The sequence below is a fragment of the Onychostruthus taczanowskii genome, unplaced genomic scaffold (genome assembly GCF_017590055.1).
Source record: "Onychostruthus taczanowskii isolate IOZ18803 unplaced genomic scaffold, ASM1759005v1 scaffold30, whole genome shotgun sequence".
NCBI lineage: Eukaryota > Metazoa > Chordata > Aves > Passeriformes > Passeridae > Onychostruthus > Onychostruthus taczanowskii.
Window position 1 is genome coordinate 7,822,060 of NW_024500350.1, and position 16,324 is coordinate 7,838,383.

Below are 16,324 nucleotides of genomic sequence, written 5' to 3' on the forward strand. Positions count from 1 at the left end.
CAGCCAGCCCCCGGCCGGCCCCCGGCAGCGCCTCGCGGCCCGCCCCCGGTAAGGGCCCAGCTGCCCGCCCGAGCCCCGCCAGCGCACCGGGATCGAGCGCACAGCCCTCCGCCGCCAGCGGCAGCGCCCCGGAGCCCAGCCCAGCGGCGGATCCCCGGCCGGCCCCCGGTACCGGCCCCGCCGCCCCGGGGAGGCCGTCCCGCGCGGTGCGGGCCCTGGCCCGCAGCCTGGACCTGCACCCCGAGGAGGTGCGGGACGCGCCCCGGCTGCTGCAGCAGGGCGTGAAGGTGGTGATCGAGCGGCACCGCGCCAGGCTGGTCCGGGAGAAGGAGCCGCGGAGCCGCGGGGGAGGGACGGAGCGCGGCCCCGCTCCCCCCAAAACTGCCCCGAAACCCGAGAGCAAGGAGGCGCGGGGCCGGGGAACCGCGGGCAGCGGCAGCTCCGAGGGAGAAAAAAGCACTTTAAAGGCAACGCAGACACTGCAAGAGCCCGCTGAGAGCAGGAACAGCCCCGCTGACCTCGTCCAGCAGGAGGGAGGAGACCAAGGCAGGGCAGGAGGGGAGCGGCTGCAGCTGGAAGCTGGGCTGGGCTCGGAGCCCCCCGCGTGTGCTTTGCACCCCCAGATCCTCCCTCTGTCGCTGGCAGAGGCACTCGCAGGTCACGGCCCGGGGACATCCAGAAAGGAGCTCGGCCTGCGGGGACAGGCGGTGCCCGCGCCCGGCCTGAGCCCGGGCAGAGCCCCGGGGCCGCCTCTGCCCCGCACGCCCCAAACCCTGCCCGGCTGCTCGGCCCGCAGCGCCGGGACCCGCGCCGCCGGCTTGGAGTGGCTGCCAGAGCTGTACCCTGAGCCCGCAGGGCTGGGGATTTTTCCAGGGAATCGTTGCCAGGAGGATGTGAGGGGCACGGTGGAGACAGCCAGGGGTGGCTTGGCACAGGGGCAGCGAGGTAAGGAGAGTTTCCCTGCTGGGATGTGCTGGAATGGGACAGGAGGGGTAGGGAGTGGGAGAGAAAAAGTAGGGAATGGGAGAAGAAAAATAGGGAATGCTGGGCTTGCCCAGGGAAGGATCCAAGAGAAGCCAACTGGGCCTCCTCCAGCCTGCAAAGCCAATGAGTGATGTTTTTATGGAGCCTTGGACTGATAGAGCTCAAACTTTGTGGGGAGGTGATTCCCTCTCCTTTTCCCAGCCCAAATTGCTCATGCCATGCCATCCCTGCTCCCCTGGCAGCACACAGCCCTCGCTGTGACCGTGTTGTGTCACCTGCAGGTCCCCTCTCCGAGAGGCCCCTGATGGAGGTGAGGCTGGGCGAGCTGCACACCTGGATCAGCACCTGCAGCTTCTCTCCCCAGGGGATGCTGGGAGCAGTGCAGAGAGGTGAGAATTCCCAGCTTTTGGGGCAAGTCCATGCCACTTCCCTGATCTACTTGGCTGGGCCAAGTAGCCAGTCTGGATCTTTACAAAGCACAGATCATGGAGTGATGGAATGCTCTGGGAGGGACCATAAAGATGATCCAGTGCCATTCCCTGCCTTCCACTGTCCCAGGTGGCTCCAAACCCCATCCAGCCTGGCCTGGGACACTGCCAGGGATCCAGGGGCAGCCAGAGCCCCTCTGGGCACCTGTGCCAGGGCCTCACCCCCCTCACAAGGAACAATTCCTTCCCATCCATCATCCTCTGGCACTGGGAATAAACAAACATCCCCAACATTTTAGCTCTGTAAAGTTGCAGGAAAGCAGTGAATCCCCAAGACCAGCCCATGATTTCTCCCTCTCCTTTCTCTCCCAACAGCTTGGAGCAGTTACTGTGCCAAGTACATCCACGTGAAGCAGGGGGGACCTGCTGGAATCTCCATGCTCCTGACTGGGTACTGCCTGCTCAGCTATGGCTGGAACTATCAGCACTTCAGTAAGACTTCCTATTTCAGGAATTCTTCTTTTTGCAGCACTTGGAAAGTCTGATTAGCACCCCTGCTAATTAAAGCTCTGGAATAATTGAAATAATTAATTTATTTAAGCACTCCCCATTTAAGACTTAATACCAGAGCTCAGAGAGCAGGATTCTCTAGGTGGGCAGAGGAGTTTGGTTATTTAAAGTGCTGACAGCAGTTGCTGACTCACAGCCTCTCCCTGGAGAGCACCAGGATTGTCAGGAGCACTTGGAAAAGCCCACACAGGGCAGAAGGAGGAGGAGTTCCAACAGGAGCTGCATTTCCTGACAGATGACAAGGGATTTGCTGGTGTTTGGGTGGTTCCCCCTGGCAGCACAGAAACAGAGAAGCAGCAGCTGGGCTGGAGCCCCCAAACAGATCCCTTTGCTCACCCTGGAATTATTTCCTCCCTGTTCTTCCAGAGCGGCACCGCTGGCGAAAATACCACTGAAGGAGCTGGAGCAGCACCCAGGGAACAGCCACAGCTCTTGGGGAGGCAGCAGAGCACCCAAGAGCAGGATTCCAGCAGGAATTCCCAGCAGCAGGGGCCTAGCTGGGGCTGGAGCTGAGGAGGAGTCCCTTTGCAGGTCGGCTTGTGTGACAGAGAGGTGACAGGGACAGCCTGTGGTCGCCCCTCCGTGGCTCAGGCAGCTTTTAGTAGTGAAGTGAGAAAGCATTAGAGGCATCTGAGAGATCTGTGGGGGCAGGAGAGCTCCTGGAGGCTGCAGAGTCCCAGATCCCTTGTCTGGGACAGGGGACAACACCTTGTCCCAAGCTGCCATTAGAGATTATTTGACAATTCTGCTGTAGCTGAGTGGACTTCAACCCCAAGAACCATTCCCTTTAAATTCAGAGCTGTGCCTGGCCCAGCCCAGTTTGTGCTCACCCCTTGTACTGGTGGGACCGGCCAGGACCTGTGTGAAGGCACTGGAGCAGCAGCTCAGACCACAACACCCTAATTCTGGGGAAGAAAAATCCATGGGATGAGCTGTTGTGCCCAAAGGGCAAACCTGTGCCTGCAGCAGGCAAACCAGGACAGTCAGGAGTGCTAGTTGGAGCCTGCCATTCCCAGACATGTCTGGGAAAGGGTTGCTCATGTTGCAGGCACGAAGGGCAAAAAGAAAAAAAGAGCCAAGAATTAAAAGTCTGAGCTCTTTATTCTGCAGAGTGCAGTAGTGCTGTGACAGAGGTGTTGCACCAAAAACTCTCTCACCAGCAATAAAAACCTGTGTGGATTTTCCTTTCCTGCTTGGGTTGTGATCTCAAACGTGGTGCTTTGTGCCCCCTTCCCAAGGGATGAGCACATCCTCACCCCTGTGTCCAGGATCCTGCCCCCAGCCAGCCCTGCACCCCTTCAAACCTTGGGAATGCTGCTGCCCCAGCCTGCCCGCAGCCAGCAGTGCCAGGGGGAGCAGCCAGCTGTGGCAAGTCCTGATTTTCATTGCATGAAGTGATTTCTGTGCTCCTGTGCCAGCTGTGAGCTGGTGCTGGGCAATCCCTGCTGGCTTTCCCAGCCCAGCCGCTGCCCCGGTGCCATGTCCATGGTGTCCCGTGGTGTCCTCGTCCCCTGAGCTGTGTGGAGCACTGGAGTCACTTTCCCAGCAGCATTTCCAGCTGAGTCCTCCTGCTCTGGCTGGCACAGGGGCTGGCTGATCCTCTCTGGGGGCACAGGGAAGGGGTTTGTGCTGGATCAGCCCCTGCCACGTCCCCATGTGTTCATTTTGACCCCATTTCCAAAGGAAACAGCACCCCAAAAGTTCCAACTACACCAAAAATCTCTGAGCCAGAAGGATTTGTTGTTGCCAGGGTTCTCACCCCTGAAATCCCTCCCCCTGCTGGTTCCCACCCCAGCTCCAAGGGGACAAGGCCAAATACCACAAGGAAAAGACAAATTCCCAGTCAAAGAGGCTGTTTTGGGAGCACTCTGGGAATCCCCAGAGCACCTGCTGCCCCTCACCCTCCCTCCAAGGTGAGACCACTGCTCCCAGCCCTCCCATTCCCCAAAATCTCTCACCTTGGAGCAGGTGCCTCCTTCCAGCGGGCTCTGAGGGCTCGGGGGGCAGCCACTGGTGTCCCACAGCTGAGCTGCCAGGTGCTGGGTGCCACGTGGAGGTGGCTCCTTGGCTGGCACATGCTCACCTCCCCTCTCCTCTGCAGCAGCCAGATCCCTCTGTACCAGCCCCCAAGGACATCCAGCTTCCTGGGGGAAAGAGAGCGGGGGGGCAGTTGGCATCTGCTGCCCCACAGCAGCTGGGGGGGCTGCTGGGCATCACCCCTGTGGGCACAGGGACAACAGCTTCACCTTGGATGGGTCTGTGCTGCTCGTCATCAGCCCGGCCTTGAGGCTGGAGGGGACACAGAGGACAGGCAGTTACTCCCTGGGGTGTCCTCAGATCCCCCTGAGACTCCCACAGCCCCTCAGGGATGTCCTCAGATCCTCCTGAGACTCCCACAGCCCTTCCGGGGTGTCCTGGAGTTGGTACGGGCACCTCCATGGGGAGCAGGGCTGTCCCCAGACCCCTCTGAGGCTCCCACAGCCCCTCAGGGATGTCCCATGGCACCTCCATGGGGAGCAGGGCTGTTCCCTGCTATCCATGAGGCTCCCACAGCCCCTCAGGGATGTCCTCAGATCCTCCTGAGACTCCCACAGCCCTTCCGGGGTGTCCTGGAGTTGGTACGGGCACCTCCATGGGGAGCAGGGCTGTCCCCAGACCCCTCTGAGGCTCCCACAGCCCCTCAGGGATGTCCCATGGCACCTCCATGGGGAGCAGGGCTGTCCCCTGCCATCCGCAGCACAGCTAGGGTGTGGGGTTTGGTTTCAAACCCTTTGTGTCCTTGTCCCTGACCCTGCAAGGCCACAGCCACCTCAGAGAGGGGATTTTACCCCCCCACCACATTCCAAGCCCCCAGTACGTACTGCACGAACTTGCACTTGGGTCCCTCCGGGCAGAAGCCCACCAGGTAGTTGGCACACATCACCCTCCTCGTGTGCTTGTACTTGCACAGGGGACCTGCCAGGCAGAGGGGACACTCAGGGACACAGGACTGAGGAGCTCTGCTCTCCCTGCAGCCCCGAGCCCAAATCCCACCCCCGCGGGCACCACCCCATCCCCGCTGGGCACCCCCTGCCCCCGCTCACCCTGCCAGCAGAAGCCACGGTCGTACCAGGGACAGCCCACGGTGCTGGCGGTGGCACCGACGTGCAGGAAGGGACAGTCCTTGCTGCTGCACTCACCTGCGGGAGCAAGGCGGGGGACATTCGGGACAATGCTCACTCGCGTGGGCTGGATGAAAGGAATCGGGGTGCGCTGGGAACAGCCAGGTTTGGCTGGGCTGGGGGACAGTGACCCTGACTGCGTGACAGTGGCACTTCTTCCCGCAGTCAGGAGGTGGCATCAGCCGCTCGCTCGAGGCCAGCCCCGAGGGATGAGAGGGGTGGGAAGAGGCTCGCAGGGATGCCCAGCCCCGCACCTACCGAACTTGGAGTAGAAATAGCACTCGGGCATCCTGCTGGCATCGTAGTCGTGCAGGAATTCGCAGCCTTCGCCCCTCTTGCAGAGCCCTCGCAGCCAATGCTTGCACACCGCGGGCTTGGGGTGACCCTGCACACCTGGGACAGCCCTGTCACTGCCAGCCTGTCCCCACTGCCCTGGCACACCTGGGACAGCCCTGTCACTGCCAGCCTGTCCCCACTGCCCTGGCACACCTGGGACAGCCCTGTCACTGCCAGCCTGTCCCCACTGCCCTGGCACACCTGGGACAGCCCTGTCACTGCCAGCCTGTCCCCACTGCCCTGGCACACCTGGGACAGCCCTGTCACTGCCAGCCTGTCCCCGCTGCCCCCGCACACCTGGGACAGCCCTGTCACTGCCAGCCTGTCCCCGCTGCCCCCGCACACCTGGGACAGCCCTGTCACTGCCAGCCTGTCCCCGCTGCCCCCGCACACCCGGGACAGCCCTGTCACTGCCAGCCTGTCCCCGCTGCCCCCGCACACCTGGGACAGCCCTGTCACTGCCAGCCTGTCCCCACTGCCCCCTGCCAGCCTGTCCCCACTGCCCCCGCACACCTGGGACAGCCCTGTCACTGCCAGCCTGTCCCCACTGCCCTGGCACACCTGGGACAGCCCTGTCACTGCCAGCCTGTCCCCGCTGCCCCCGCACACCTGGGACAGCCCTGTCACTGCCAGCCTGTCCCCGCTGCCCCCGCACACCTGGGACAGCCCTGTCACTGCCAGCCTGTCCCCACTGCCCTGGCACACCTGGGACAGCCCTGTCACTGCCAGCCTGTCCCCACTGCCCCCTGCCAGCCTGTCCCCACTGCCCCCGCACACCTGGGACAGCCCTGTCACTGCCAGCCTGTCCCCACTGCCCTGGCACACCTGGGACAGCCCTGTCACTGCCAGCCTGTCCCCGCTGCCCCCGCACACCTGGGACAGCCCTGTCACTGCCAGCCTGTCCCCGCTGCCCCCGCACACCTGGGACAGCCCTGTCACTGCCAGCCTGTCCCCACTGCCCACTGCCAGCCTGTCCCCACTGCCCCAGGAACACCCGGGACAGCCCTGTCACTGCCAGCCTGTCCCCACTGCCCTGGCACACCTGGGACAGCCCTGTCACTGCTAGCCTGTCCCCACTGCCCCAACCCCACCTGGGACAGCCCTGTCACTGCCAGCCTGTCCCCACTGCCCTGGCACACCTGGGACAGCCCTGTCACTGCCAGCCTGTCCCCACTGCCCCCGCACACCTGGGACAGCCCTGTCACTGCCAGCCTGTCCCCACTGCCCCCGCACACCTGGGACAGCCCTGTCACTGCCAGCCTGTCCCCACTGCCCTGGCACACCTGGGACAGCCCTGTCACTGCCAGCCTGTCCCCACTGCCCTGGCACACCTGGGACAGCCCTGTCACTGCCAGCCTGTCCCCACTGCCCCAGCCCCACCTGCACCTCCCAGAGCAGGGAGGGCTTCACCTGCTACTCCCAGTGCTGTCCCCAGAGGGACATTGGGGACCCTGGCAGCTCCCCAACAGCTTTGCCAGCTGCATTCCTGAAGGAGCAGTGCCCGGAGCCAGGACAAAAACCACCCAGGTTTTGCAGGAGGGCAGCAAGAGGAGAACCCCAAAAGCTCCCACAGCCCCACCACCCTCCAAAAATGCCACAGCCCTGTCCCTAACTTACTGTCCACCCCCGGGAAAGGCAGGGGCTGAGCTCTGAGTTCCTCCACATCAGCCTCCGAGTCAAGCCTGATCTTCTCCACGCCAGCCACCAGCTCCTGCATCATCCCTGCTGCGGGAAGAGCCTGCTCCAGCCCGGCAGGGGAAGAGGAAGAGGCAAAGGAAGAGGCAGGGGCACTCCCCAAGGAAAACACAAGTCTCCAAAGGGAGCACCACACCCTGGAGGTCCCTGCAGCCACCCCAGCCCCCAGCAAAACCCTCTTCTTCCTCCTCCTCCCCAGGCAGAGCAGAACCAGCCCAAGCAGCCCTGAAGTGCTGCATTTAGAGGGGGGAGTTGCCCACATCTGATCCCAATTTGCAGCCCTGATTGCCTGATGCCGCAGCTGAGGAGCTCAGCCCCAGGCCCCAGGCAGCCCCTCTCAGCCTCCCTGCTCCCACATCTGCTTCTCCTCCAGCAAACCCGGCTGGGGGTGCCTGGGAGCTGGGTTAACCCCTCATTTTGAGGCCTTAAATGGAGACAAATATGGCTGGAGTGCTGGGATTGAGCATTCCAATAGCACGGGGCAGATGCTGGGTGTGTTTTGGTGTGCACTGGGCACAGCAGCACCAGCCCCAGGCCTGCTTGGCAAGACAGACCCACATCCCTGGGCTCCTAGAAGTGACCACACCTTGCATCCCAACGAATCATGGAATGGTTTCTTGTGGAATGCTCCTCAGAGCCCTTCTTGTTCCATCCACAGGCAGGGACACTTCCACTGTGCTGCCCAGCAGCCCCTGCCATCCCTGCTTTGGGACTTTCACGGGTGCCAGGCTCCAGTGGCACATTCTGGGCATGACCAGGGCTCCGTGGGTTTCCTGGAGCCCACCTGGAACAGAGCCCCTGGATTTATCCCAGTGCTCCATCCCTGCTCCATCCCGCGGCCACGCTCAGCGCCTGTGGCGCCCCGGGCTGACACGGCCATGGAGCCCTGCTCCCATTCTGTCACTTGCCATCAGAGCACTGGAGCAGCAGTGCCACAGCGCTGCCCGTGGGTGCTGCAGGGTGCTGGGCACCCCGCGGCCGTGTGGGACAGCACGGGTGCCACCCCGGGGCTGTGACAGATGGCACTGTGCCCACCGAGGGCTTTGGGGAGGCTGAGGGTGCAGCCTCGCTGCCTGCTGCCGGTGCTGGCCGGACACTGGCGGTGCTGGTGTCACACGTGGCGCTGTCCCTGTCCCCGCTCCCTCCCGGTGTTGCAGGCTGTCCCGTGGATGGGGCCGTGTCCCGGCTGCGCTCAGCAGCCCCGCTCGCACTTTCTGCCCCATCAGCTCCATCACCGCGGCGCTGCCGAGCCCGAGCCTGGAGCCGACAGGCGTCACAAAGATCAGGGCGGCCAAGTGACAGTGGCAGGCGGCCCGTGAAGTGTCACCCCAGGGCTCCTCCCCGCCCCACAGCCCCGGGGAGCAAAGCGGGCACAGCCCAGGGACCAAACCTCGCTGCTTTGTGCCAGAGCACCCCTAAGGGACAAGAGGAGCCAGTTGTCCCCCAGCAGCCTGGTGACCTCCCAGGTGACAGTGAGCAGGATCACTGGCTCAGGGGATGGGACATGGGACCCTGGCACAGGGCAGGGGGGCACTGTGACCAGGGCAGAGGCAGCCTGCTGAGCTCAGAGCCTCCAGCTGCAGCTGCTGTTGTTCTCCCTGTCCCAGACAATGGCCCAATGTCCCCTGCCCAGGGTGACAGGACAGGACCCCATTGTGTCCCCACTGTGGCACAGCCTTTGCCCGCTCCCCTGGCTTCTCCAGGGAGATCCATTTGGGAGATTTTTGGGGGGATAAATCATTCCCTCTCTCCAGCGAGGAGGCCAGTGCTCAGGGAAAGGCTGTGGGGCCATTCCTGGCACTTTGCCCCATCTCAGCCCAGCTCCATCCAAGGGACTGGAGGGGGAAGTCACTCCCAGCACTGGCAGAGCCCCATTTCCCCAGTGACTGAGCTGTGGGAAGCTGGCTGTGGGATCAGAGTGACTCCTGCTCGCTCTGCTGGGATCATCCAGGGCCACAGCAGCCCCACAGGGCCGGGAACCCCCAGGGCACCCCTTGGCCCCCAGCCCGTGGGAGCAGGGACAGCCAGTCCTGCCCCCCCAGCACCGTCCCCTCCTCCCCGGCTGGAGGGAGCAGAGCTGGGGGAGGAGAGGGCAGCGTTGGCAGAGCCAGCCCTTGGCAGGAGCTGCCTGGCCCGAGGGTCCCAGCCCCGAGCCAGATCCGGCCAGCAGGAGCTCTCCTGCTTCCTCAGGCAACGGGCAGAGAAAGCTCAGCCACGGCAGGTGCCCACACTGCAGCCAGGATGGGCAGCAGGGTGGGGGCAGCAGGACAGGGCTGGTGGCAGCACAGGGACACTGGTCCTGCTTGGGCAGCAGATCCCCACTGCGTGTCACCCCTCAGGAACTCAGGCCACTGCAGTCACTACCATTTCCTTTTATTCCTTGCATTTGTACATACACAGTATAAAACCTCCTGTTCCAGCCGCCTGCTCCCACCACTGCCCGGCCCCACGGGACACCAGGATTCCAGTGGCTTCCAGGCGCTTCTCCCACTGGGGACAGACCCACACTTCCACCAGCATCCCTGGAGCTGGCTAGGAGCATCCCTGTGAGCCCCAGACTGGTTGGAGGGTCAAGCACCTGGGATGGAACCATCCATCCATCCATCCTTCCATCCAAGGGATGGGGAGCAAGCACCTGCCACAGCACTGGGATGCTCTTGGTCTGCAGAAAGTTCCCAAGAAACCCAGGAAGCAGGAACTGCCCATAGTCCCAGGCCACCTCTGAGCTCCAGAGCCAAGTTCTTCCTCATGGGAAATCTTCCCTCAGTTAAAACCAAAAGAGACTAGAGAAAGGTAAGTACAAATCAGAAAACAGTAAAAGCTGTACGGTGGAAAATATATATATATATTACTGAAAGGGCTAAAACTCCAAAAGCTTGTCTTGTTGGATCCTAAATCGCTTTACACGGGCAGGGGGGCAGGAGAAAGGAGCTAATATCCAAAGTCCAACAGAAAGAATGGAAATCGAGTCTGCTTCCCCCTCCCAGGAAGTGCTGGAGCTGTCTGGGAGCTGTCAGGAACGGCCCCGGGAGCAGAGCGCTGTCCTGCTGCAGCACACAGAGGGAACGAGGCAGGAGTAAAGTCTTCCCCAGTGCCACCAGGTGGGGTGTTCAGCCCTGTGTCCAAGAAACCTCAGTGAGAACCTCGGCTTGGCCTCCTTTATACCCGGATCTCGTCGTCATCTTCGTCAGCGAACGAGAACTCCTTGTCGGGGCGTTTCAGGGGTCCCCCCCGCTGGCTCGGTGGCCTGGGGACAGGGCTGCGCTCCTCGGGCCCCGAGGGGCAGCTGGACACTGGACTGCTGTCCCTGGGGCTGCGGCCACCAGCACCACGGGCCGGGCTCTGGCTCGGCGGGGCCGCCAGCGGGGAGCCAGGTGGGGCAGGCTCCCCTTCCTCCTCCTCCTCCTCCTCGCGGCTCTCCTCCGCCTCGGGATCTTCGTCCTGCTCCCACTGATCCTTATCCATGATGCTCAGCACGTCCCCGAGCATGGAGGGCCCCAGGTCGATGTGGAAGGACATGATGGACTCGGCGTGCTTCAAGCCCGCGCCGCCCTTGGCCACCACCACGGGCAGGTCCGTGATGTCCCCGAAGTCGCGCTCGTCCAAGCCGGGGCTCAGCGGCCCCGCGGCCGCCCCGTTCGGGCGCTGCTGCTCTTCGGGGCTCACCTCCTCGGGCAGCTTCTTCACGGGGCTGGACGAGAGGCTCTTGGGCAGCTGCCCCGCGCTCCTGTCCACGTCCTTCTCGTTGAGCTGGGGCAGGGACACGGCGTTCTTGACGAAGAGCGCCGAGTCGCGCAGCGAGCCCAGCATGTCCCGCCGGTCCCCGCGCGTCACCGACTGCGAGCGCTTGCTGCTGCGGAAGCGGCGGGACAGCAGGCCGGGCTTGGAGGCGCCGGGCTCCTCTCCCGCCTCCGGCACCGGCTCCCCGGCCTTGCTGGTGAGGAAGGAGGTGTCCCCGAAGGCGTCGCCGGCGCGCCCCACGTGCATGGTGTGGCGGAAGTCCCCCAGGGGCGCGCTGATCATCTCGGCCGTCAGGTCGGCCCTGGAGCGGCGCTTGGAGTGCGCAGAGTTGGACACGAGCTGCTTGAGGATCGGCATGGTGGCACCCAGGGGAGGCTGTGCCACGCTGGGTCCCGTGTCCGGTGCTCACAGATGGGGCTGCGCAGCCGGGATGCCACCGGCGTCACGGATGGGTCACTCCTAGGGGAGAGGAGGGAGGGACATGGTCAGGCTTCGAGGATGTGGGTGGGGCACCAGATTTCATCCCACCAAGCTGCAAAATGGGACCCTGTGCCCACCAGCTGCTTGGCTCTCCCGGGAATTGGCTCCATGCAGGGCATCATTCCACATGGGACACATCCTCAGACCCCTCTGAGCTCCCCACACCCCCAGACCCACCCCTGAGCAGAGAGACCCTCAGGAGAAAGACCTGGGCACAGAAATCCCTCAGGATGATCCCTGACTCTGTGCCCCACAAGAGATGCAGGGCACCACGGGCACCCTCTGCCCCTCCCCGTGCAGCCCCAGCCCTCCCGAGCGGGGCACGGCAGCTCCAGCCTCTGTGAGCAGCACGCTGAGAAGATGCCTGGGATTTTTTTTTTTTTTTCTAATTGGAAGAAAGCGGGGAGGAGCAGACGCCAGGAGGAATTGGAAACAGACGGCAGGAAGTGTGTGAGGAGGGCGTAGAGCCCCCGGGAGGCACCGCCAGCCGAGCAGGGGGACGGGGGGACCAGGATGGGGACCCCTTCATGCTTGGCAGGATGGGGAGGTGGGGACACTGCTTTGCTGCCGCCCTGGAGCCCCCCAAAACCCTCCGTGCTGCCCCTCAGAGCTGCGTCCATGTGTGACCATCCCCACCCTCCCCAGCGGTCTCGTGGTCACCGCTGTGACTCAGAGGTGACAGAAGTGACGAGGGCTCCGTCCGACCACAATGGCAACGGGCACAACCGGGCACGTTACTCCTTCCCTCGGCCACCTCGGGAACAGACCCGTCCAACCCAGCGCCCGTAGCCACGCAGAGGGGACAAGGACAGCGACCGTGTGGCCGCATCCCGTGGCGCCAGGCAGCCCCAGGTGGTCCCGGGAGAGGCTGCCGGGGAGGAAGGGTTCGTGGCCGCCCTCTTCCTCCCTCCGGGCACCGCCGGCGACACCGCGCCCCGTGACACGCACGGGGAAGGGACGGACGTGTGGCCTCGGAGCAAGCCGTGGGGCGGGGGCCACGTCCCCCCCGGTGCCCCAGGACAGCGATGGCCCCAGCACGGCTCGGTCCTGCCCGGCTGGGCACCACCAGGAGCCACAGCAGCACCCCACACTGCCAGCATGGCCAGGGGACACCCCCACCCCCCCACCCCCCCCCACAGCCAGGCTGTGACACCCCGCTGCCCCCCGCAGGAGCAGCAGCACCGCAGGCAGGCTGTGGCCAGGCAGGATGGACTCTGGCCCCATGCTGGGGCAAAGTCCCTTGCCCAACCCTCCCGTGAGTGCTCCCGGATGGGCCTGGCCAGGCAGGAGTGCCCCGTGGCACGGCGCTGGTGGCACACGGCCACATTCCCTGTCCAGCACCCCACCAGCCCAGGGAGGCACAGTCAGAGCCCCCAGGGCCACCCGGGGGGATGAAGGCACATGGAGGACCGGCTGGGGAGCCCCCGATTCACCCCCAGCTGCTGGGGAAGCCACCAAGGAGCCACACCTCCTCCCCTGCACCTCAAAGCAGGAGCCAGGGGAATTCCTTCCCCCTCAGCCCATCCCAGCCCAGAGGAGCAGCTCGCTGGGCCCTGCTCCCTCTCTGGGATCTCCCGCACGCCCGGCCGGGCGCGCGTGCATGGCACAAACGCTCTCCCTTTCCAAAGTCTCCTTCCAGGCCAGCATTCCTGCAGCCTCTGGTTTTCCATAAAACAAACACTCCCGGCGAGCTCCCCAGCTGGGCCAGGCAACCGTGCTGCTGATTTAGGCCATCTGGGGACTGTCCCTCCCTTGTATTTAGATTTCGGGGCCAAGTTCAGCATTTGTAAGATACTTTGCAAGCCGCGGCAAAGGGGCCACCGGGAGGTTGGAGCGGTCCCAGCCGGGCCAGCAGCGCTCCATCACCCTCACAGCCTCCACAGCAGCAGCGTGGCCCCCTCCCCTAAACACTCCAGCCCACGGAGCCTCTCCACAGCAGCCAAAATCTCCACCATCCCTCCATGCTTCGCTCTCAGCTCACCCCGAGAGGTGATGGCAGCACAGATGGTCAGTGCTGCCCACACAGCCCGGCCCGGGGAGCTGGACACAGAGCCCTTTTCTCCTCCTCTCGCTCGGGGAGAGCAGATCCTGTGACATTCCCGCTGCCGGTGCTTTCACAAAGGAAACCAGGCCAGGGAGGCATCGCTGGCCTTTCCAGGCACCTACCAGGGGAAGCTGCTGGTAACCCGAGAGACTTCGCGGGCACCTGGCAGCGCTGCCCATCCCGGGGCAGCGAGCCCAGAGCAGAGCCAAGCCCCAGCAGGGCTTTGGGGCAAGGAGAGGGGACAGTGCCTGCACACATGGGTCGAGGACAAGAGGGATAACTTGTACTGACAGCCCTGTGCTGCCTCCCACCTGCCCTCTGAGCCCTGTGCGATCTCACTCTGAGGAGTGAGAACCTGAGGAGCCCAGGGACACAACTGTCCCTGTAAATGAATGTCTGCTTGTAGGACAGCGCAGCCAGCACAGAACTGGGACAGCCCTGGCCAGGCCCACGTGCCCTGATGGTGCAGGCTTCCCACGAGACCTTCCCCCCCCTCCATCCTCTCCATCTCATCCTGCCCAGCATCAGTCACCCGTGGGGACCAGAGCAAAAGTGGCTCAGAGAAGGAGGCCAGCGAGTGAGTGCACACAGGAGAAACGCCAAGTCCAGCCACTTTCCCGTGCATCCTGCCCCCAGCTCTTCCCGCTCAAAGGCTGGGAAAGCCAAGCTGGGAAAGCATCCTGGCCGGCCCAGCCGGCTCCAAACGAGCTCCCCGGCTTCCCCATGCAGAGCCCCCCAGGCAGCACCCCGAGATCAGAGGATGCTCTCCCCGCCCTGCTGGGGCAGGGGCTGTGCTGGACCGGTCGGGTCCCCCACACTGCCCAGGGCCAGGGAGCAGCCACACACGGGACAGGGAGGCCACCCCGCCCGCTCAGCCCCACTCTGGGGTGCGCTGCCCCTCGGGGATCCTTTGATCCTTTGATGTTGGAGCCTGGCAGACAGCAGCCGGAGACAGGGCACGGATCACACCCTGCCACCGCCGGCCCAGGAGGGGACCCAGCCGCTGTCACACCCTCGGTTCTGCTCCCCAGCGAGTCTTCCCAGGGCCTGGGGGCAGGCGGAGCTGTCAGTGCGGGCAGCCCCGGCGCCCGGTGACCGCCCCCACCCCGGCGCGGTGACAGGTCTGGTCCTGTCCCTGGCATCGGGACGCCGCTGCAGCGCAACCCCGGGATGCACCGAGCGGCATCTGGAAGTGGGAAAGGCACTGGCAGCGAGCTCCAGAGCCGGGAATGGAGAGATGGCACATGGGGAGAGAGGAGAAGCTTGGCTCCCACCAGGGCTCTCGGCACACGGATCAGCACCGGGCTGGGAACTCACCGCCTGTGCCAAAAGCAGAGAAGCGCTCCCGGAGGGACTGCCAAGAGACAGGAGGTAGCCAGAGTTCAGCAAGGAACCGCTGGCAGGACATGCCAGAACACGCACAGGGCCGTAAATCCTCCGGCTCCGGGGCCACGAACCAGCCCGAGGCTCTGCAGGGCCAGGAGGGGACTTTTCCGGGGGGAAAGGTTATCTCCTCGCTGGCCCTGGCTCTGTCTCTGCAACAGGGGCCGGCCGGGCTGCCACAGGATACCGGGGCTGAGCAGACCTCCCGACCTGCCGGGCTCCGGATTCCTGCGGTTTCGCTGGGGTGGACGGGAAGTTAGCAGGCAGACTTCCCACGGCGCGGCCCCGGCTCCCTACCTGCCGGGGGCCCGGAGCCGCCCCGGCCGGCTCGGGGGGCCCTGGGCGGCTGTTTGTGCTCAGGACAAAACGCAGCGAACAAAGGGAGCGACCGGCACGGTCAGCACAACGCCGGCGGCCGCGGGGCTGGCGCTGGGGGCCGGGGAAGGAGCCCCGCGGCCGCTCAGCCCGGGCACGGAGCCGGGGATCGGGGTTCAGGCCAGGTTCGCTCTGCACCCCCAAACACACTGAGCCTCCTCGGTGCTAAACCTCAGCTGGAGTCGCTCCACGGTTTCCGAGGGAGCTGCGTCCAAAACAGATTTGTTTACTGCGTGCCCGGCTGGGGAACAAGCCCTGTCCTGGCTGCAGAGATCGCACGCTGTGCCTCAGTTTCCCCCCCAGAGCCCATTAACGATCCCTTCAGAACAGCTCTCCTGCTCTATAGATCCCAACTCCCTTTGGAACAGCCTTGCTGATCCATAGATTCGGCGCTTGGAAACATCTATACTCCGCGCTGCTGCTTGCTGCCGGGGTCAAACCGGGGCGGCGTGGGACGAGTCCAGCGCCCCGTGAGCGCTCGCTGCCCACGGACCCGCGGTTCTACGGGCACCGGAGCGGGTCTGGGAGCCAGCCCCGTGCCCAGCGCCGCCAGAGCCGGGCAGTGCCTCTCTCCGGGCACCCTTGGCAGCGGTGTGTGCCGCCCAGGGACGGGCAGCGGGGCGGAGGGCAGGCTGCGGTCAGCCGGGACCCCTGTCCGGGGCCACCGGGGAATGAGCGGGACGGGGATTTTTCGGGCGGCTCTGACTCAGCAGCCGCCGGCGCCCAGCCCCGGCCAGCCCCGGGGTGCCGCTGGAGCCGCTCCAGCGCGCCGAGGATCCACCTTCCCGACACGGGCCGCGGGCAGCCACCGCCCCGGCCGCGACCACCGCCAGCTCCTGCCGCCGCCACCCCCGCGCGGGGCTCGGCGGAGCGAACGGGCGCCGATCGCCGGTGGGGCGGGGTGCGGTGAGAGCCGGGCCGGTGCCCCGCGCCGGGCAAACAGCGCTCCGCATCTGTTAACCCCTTCGCCCACCCGCGCCGCGCAGCGGCCTCACGGCCCGGCAGGGAACGAGGCGGGGGGTCCCGGCCGCCCCTCTGCCCGGTACCGGAGCACGGCAGCGCCCGGGACCCGCCCGCCGGACAATAGCCGAGCTGAGCGCGGCAGGGATCCCCGCACGCCGGGACGA

The 16,324-nt window shown here is 64.8% G+C and overlaps 3 protein-coding genes across 3 annotated transcripts in view; 1 reads left to right on the plus strand and 2 right to left on the minus strand.

The window, feature by feature from the left end:
• The window catches only part of CUNH17orf80 (chromosome unknown C17orf80 homolog), a 3,242-nt gene extending 81 nt beyond the window's left edge, over positions 1-3,161 (plus strand). Inside the window, exons 2-5 of the mRNA XM_041409391.1 lie at positions 4-945; positions 1,266-1,373; positions 1,788-1,904; positions 2,349-3,161. Of these exons, the coding sequence (XP_041265325.1) occupies positions 4-945; positions 1,266-1,373; positions 1,788-1,904; positions 2,349-2,377 (1,196 nt within the window). The 3' untranslated portion in view covers positions 2,378-3,161. The remainder of the gene's footprint in view (positions 1-3; positions 946-1,265; positions 1,374-1,787; positions 1,905-2,348) is intronic.
• Positions 3,162-4,195: 1,034 nt separating this feature from the next.
• Positions 4,196-7,196, minus strand: CPSF4L (cleavage and polyadenylation specific factor 4 like). The gene is made up of 5 exons (XM_041409392.1): positions 7,097-7,196; positions 5,402-5,536; positions 5,066-5,161; positions 4,844-4,937; positions 4,196-4,271 (listed from the first exon to the last, which is right to left on the minus strand). The coding sequence occupies exons 1-5, from the start codon at positions 7,194-7,196 to the stop codon at positions 4,196-4,198; spliced, it is 501 nt and encodes a 166-aa protein (XP_041265326.1).
• Positions 7,197-9,530: 2,334 nt separating this feature from the next.
• The window catches only part of CDC42EP4 (CDC42 effector protein 4), a 7,048-nt gene continuing 254 nt past the window's right edge, over positions 9,531-16,324 (minus strand). Inside the window, exon 2 of the mRNA XM_041409415.1 lies at positions 9,531-11,374. Within this exon, the coding sequence (XP_041265349.1) occupies positions 10,334-11,272 (939 nt within the window). The 5' untranslated portion in view covers positions 11,273-11,374 and the 3' untranslated portion in view covers positions 9,531-10,333. The remainder of the gene's footprint in view (positions 11,375-16,324) is intronic.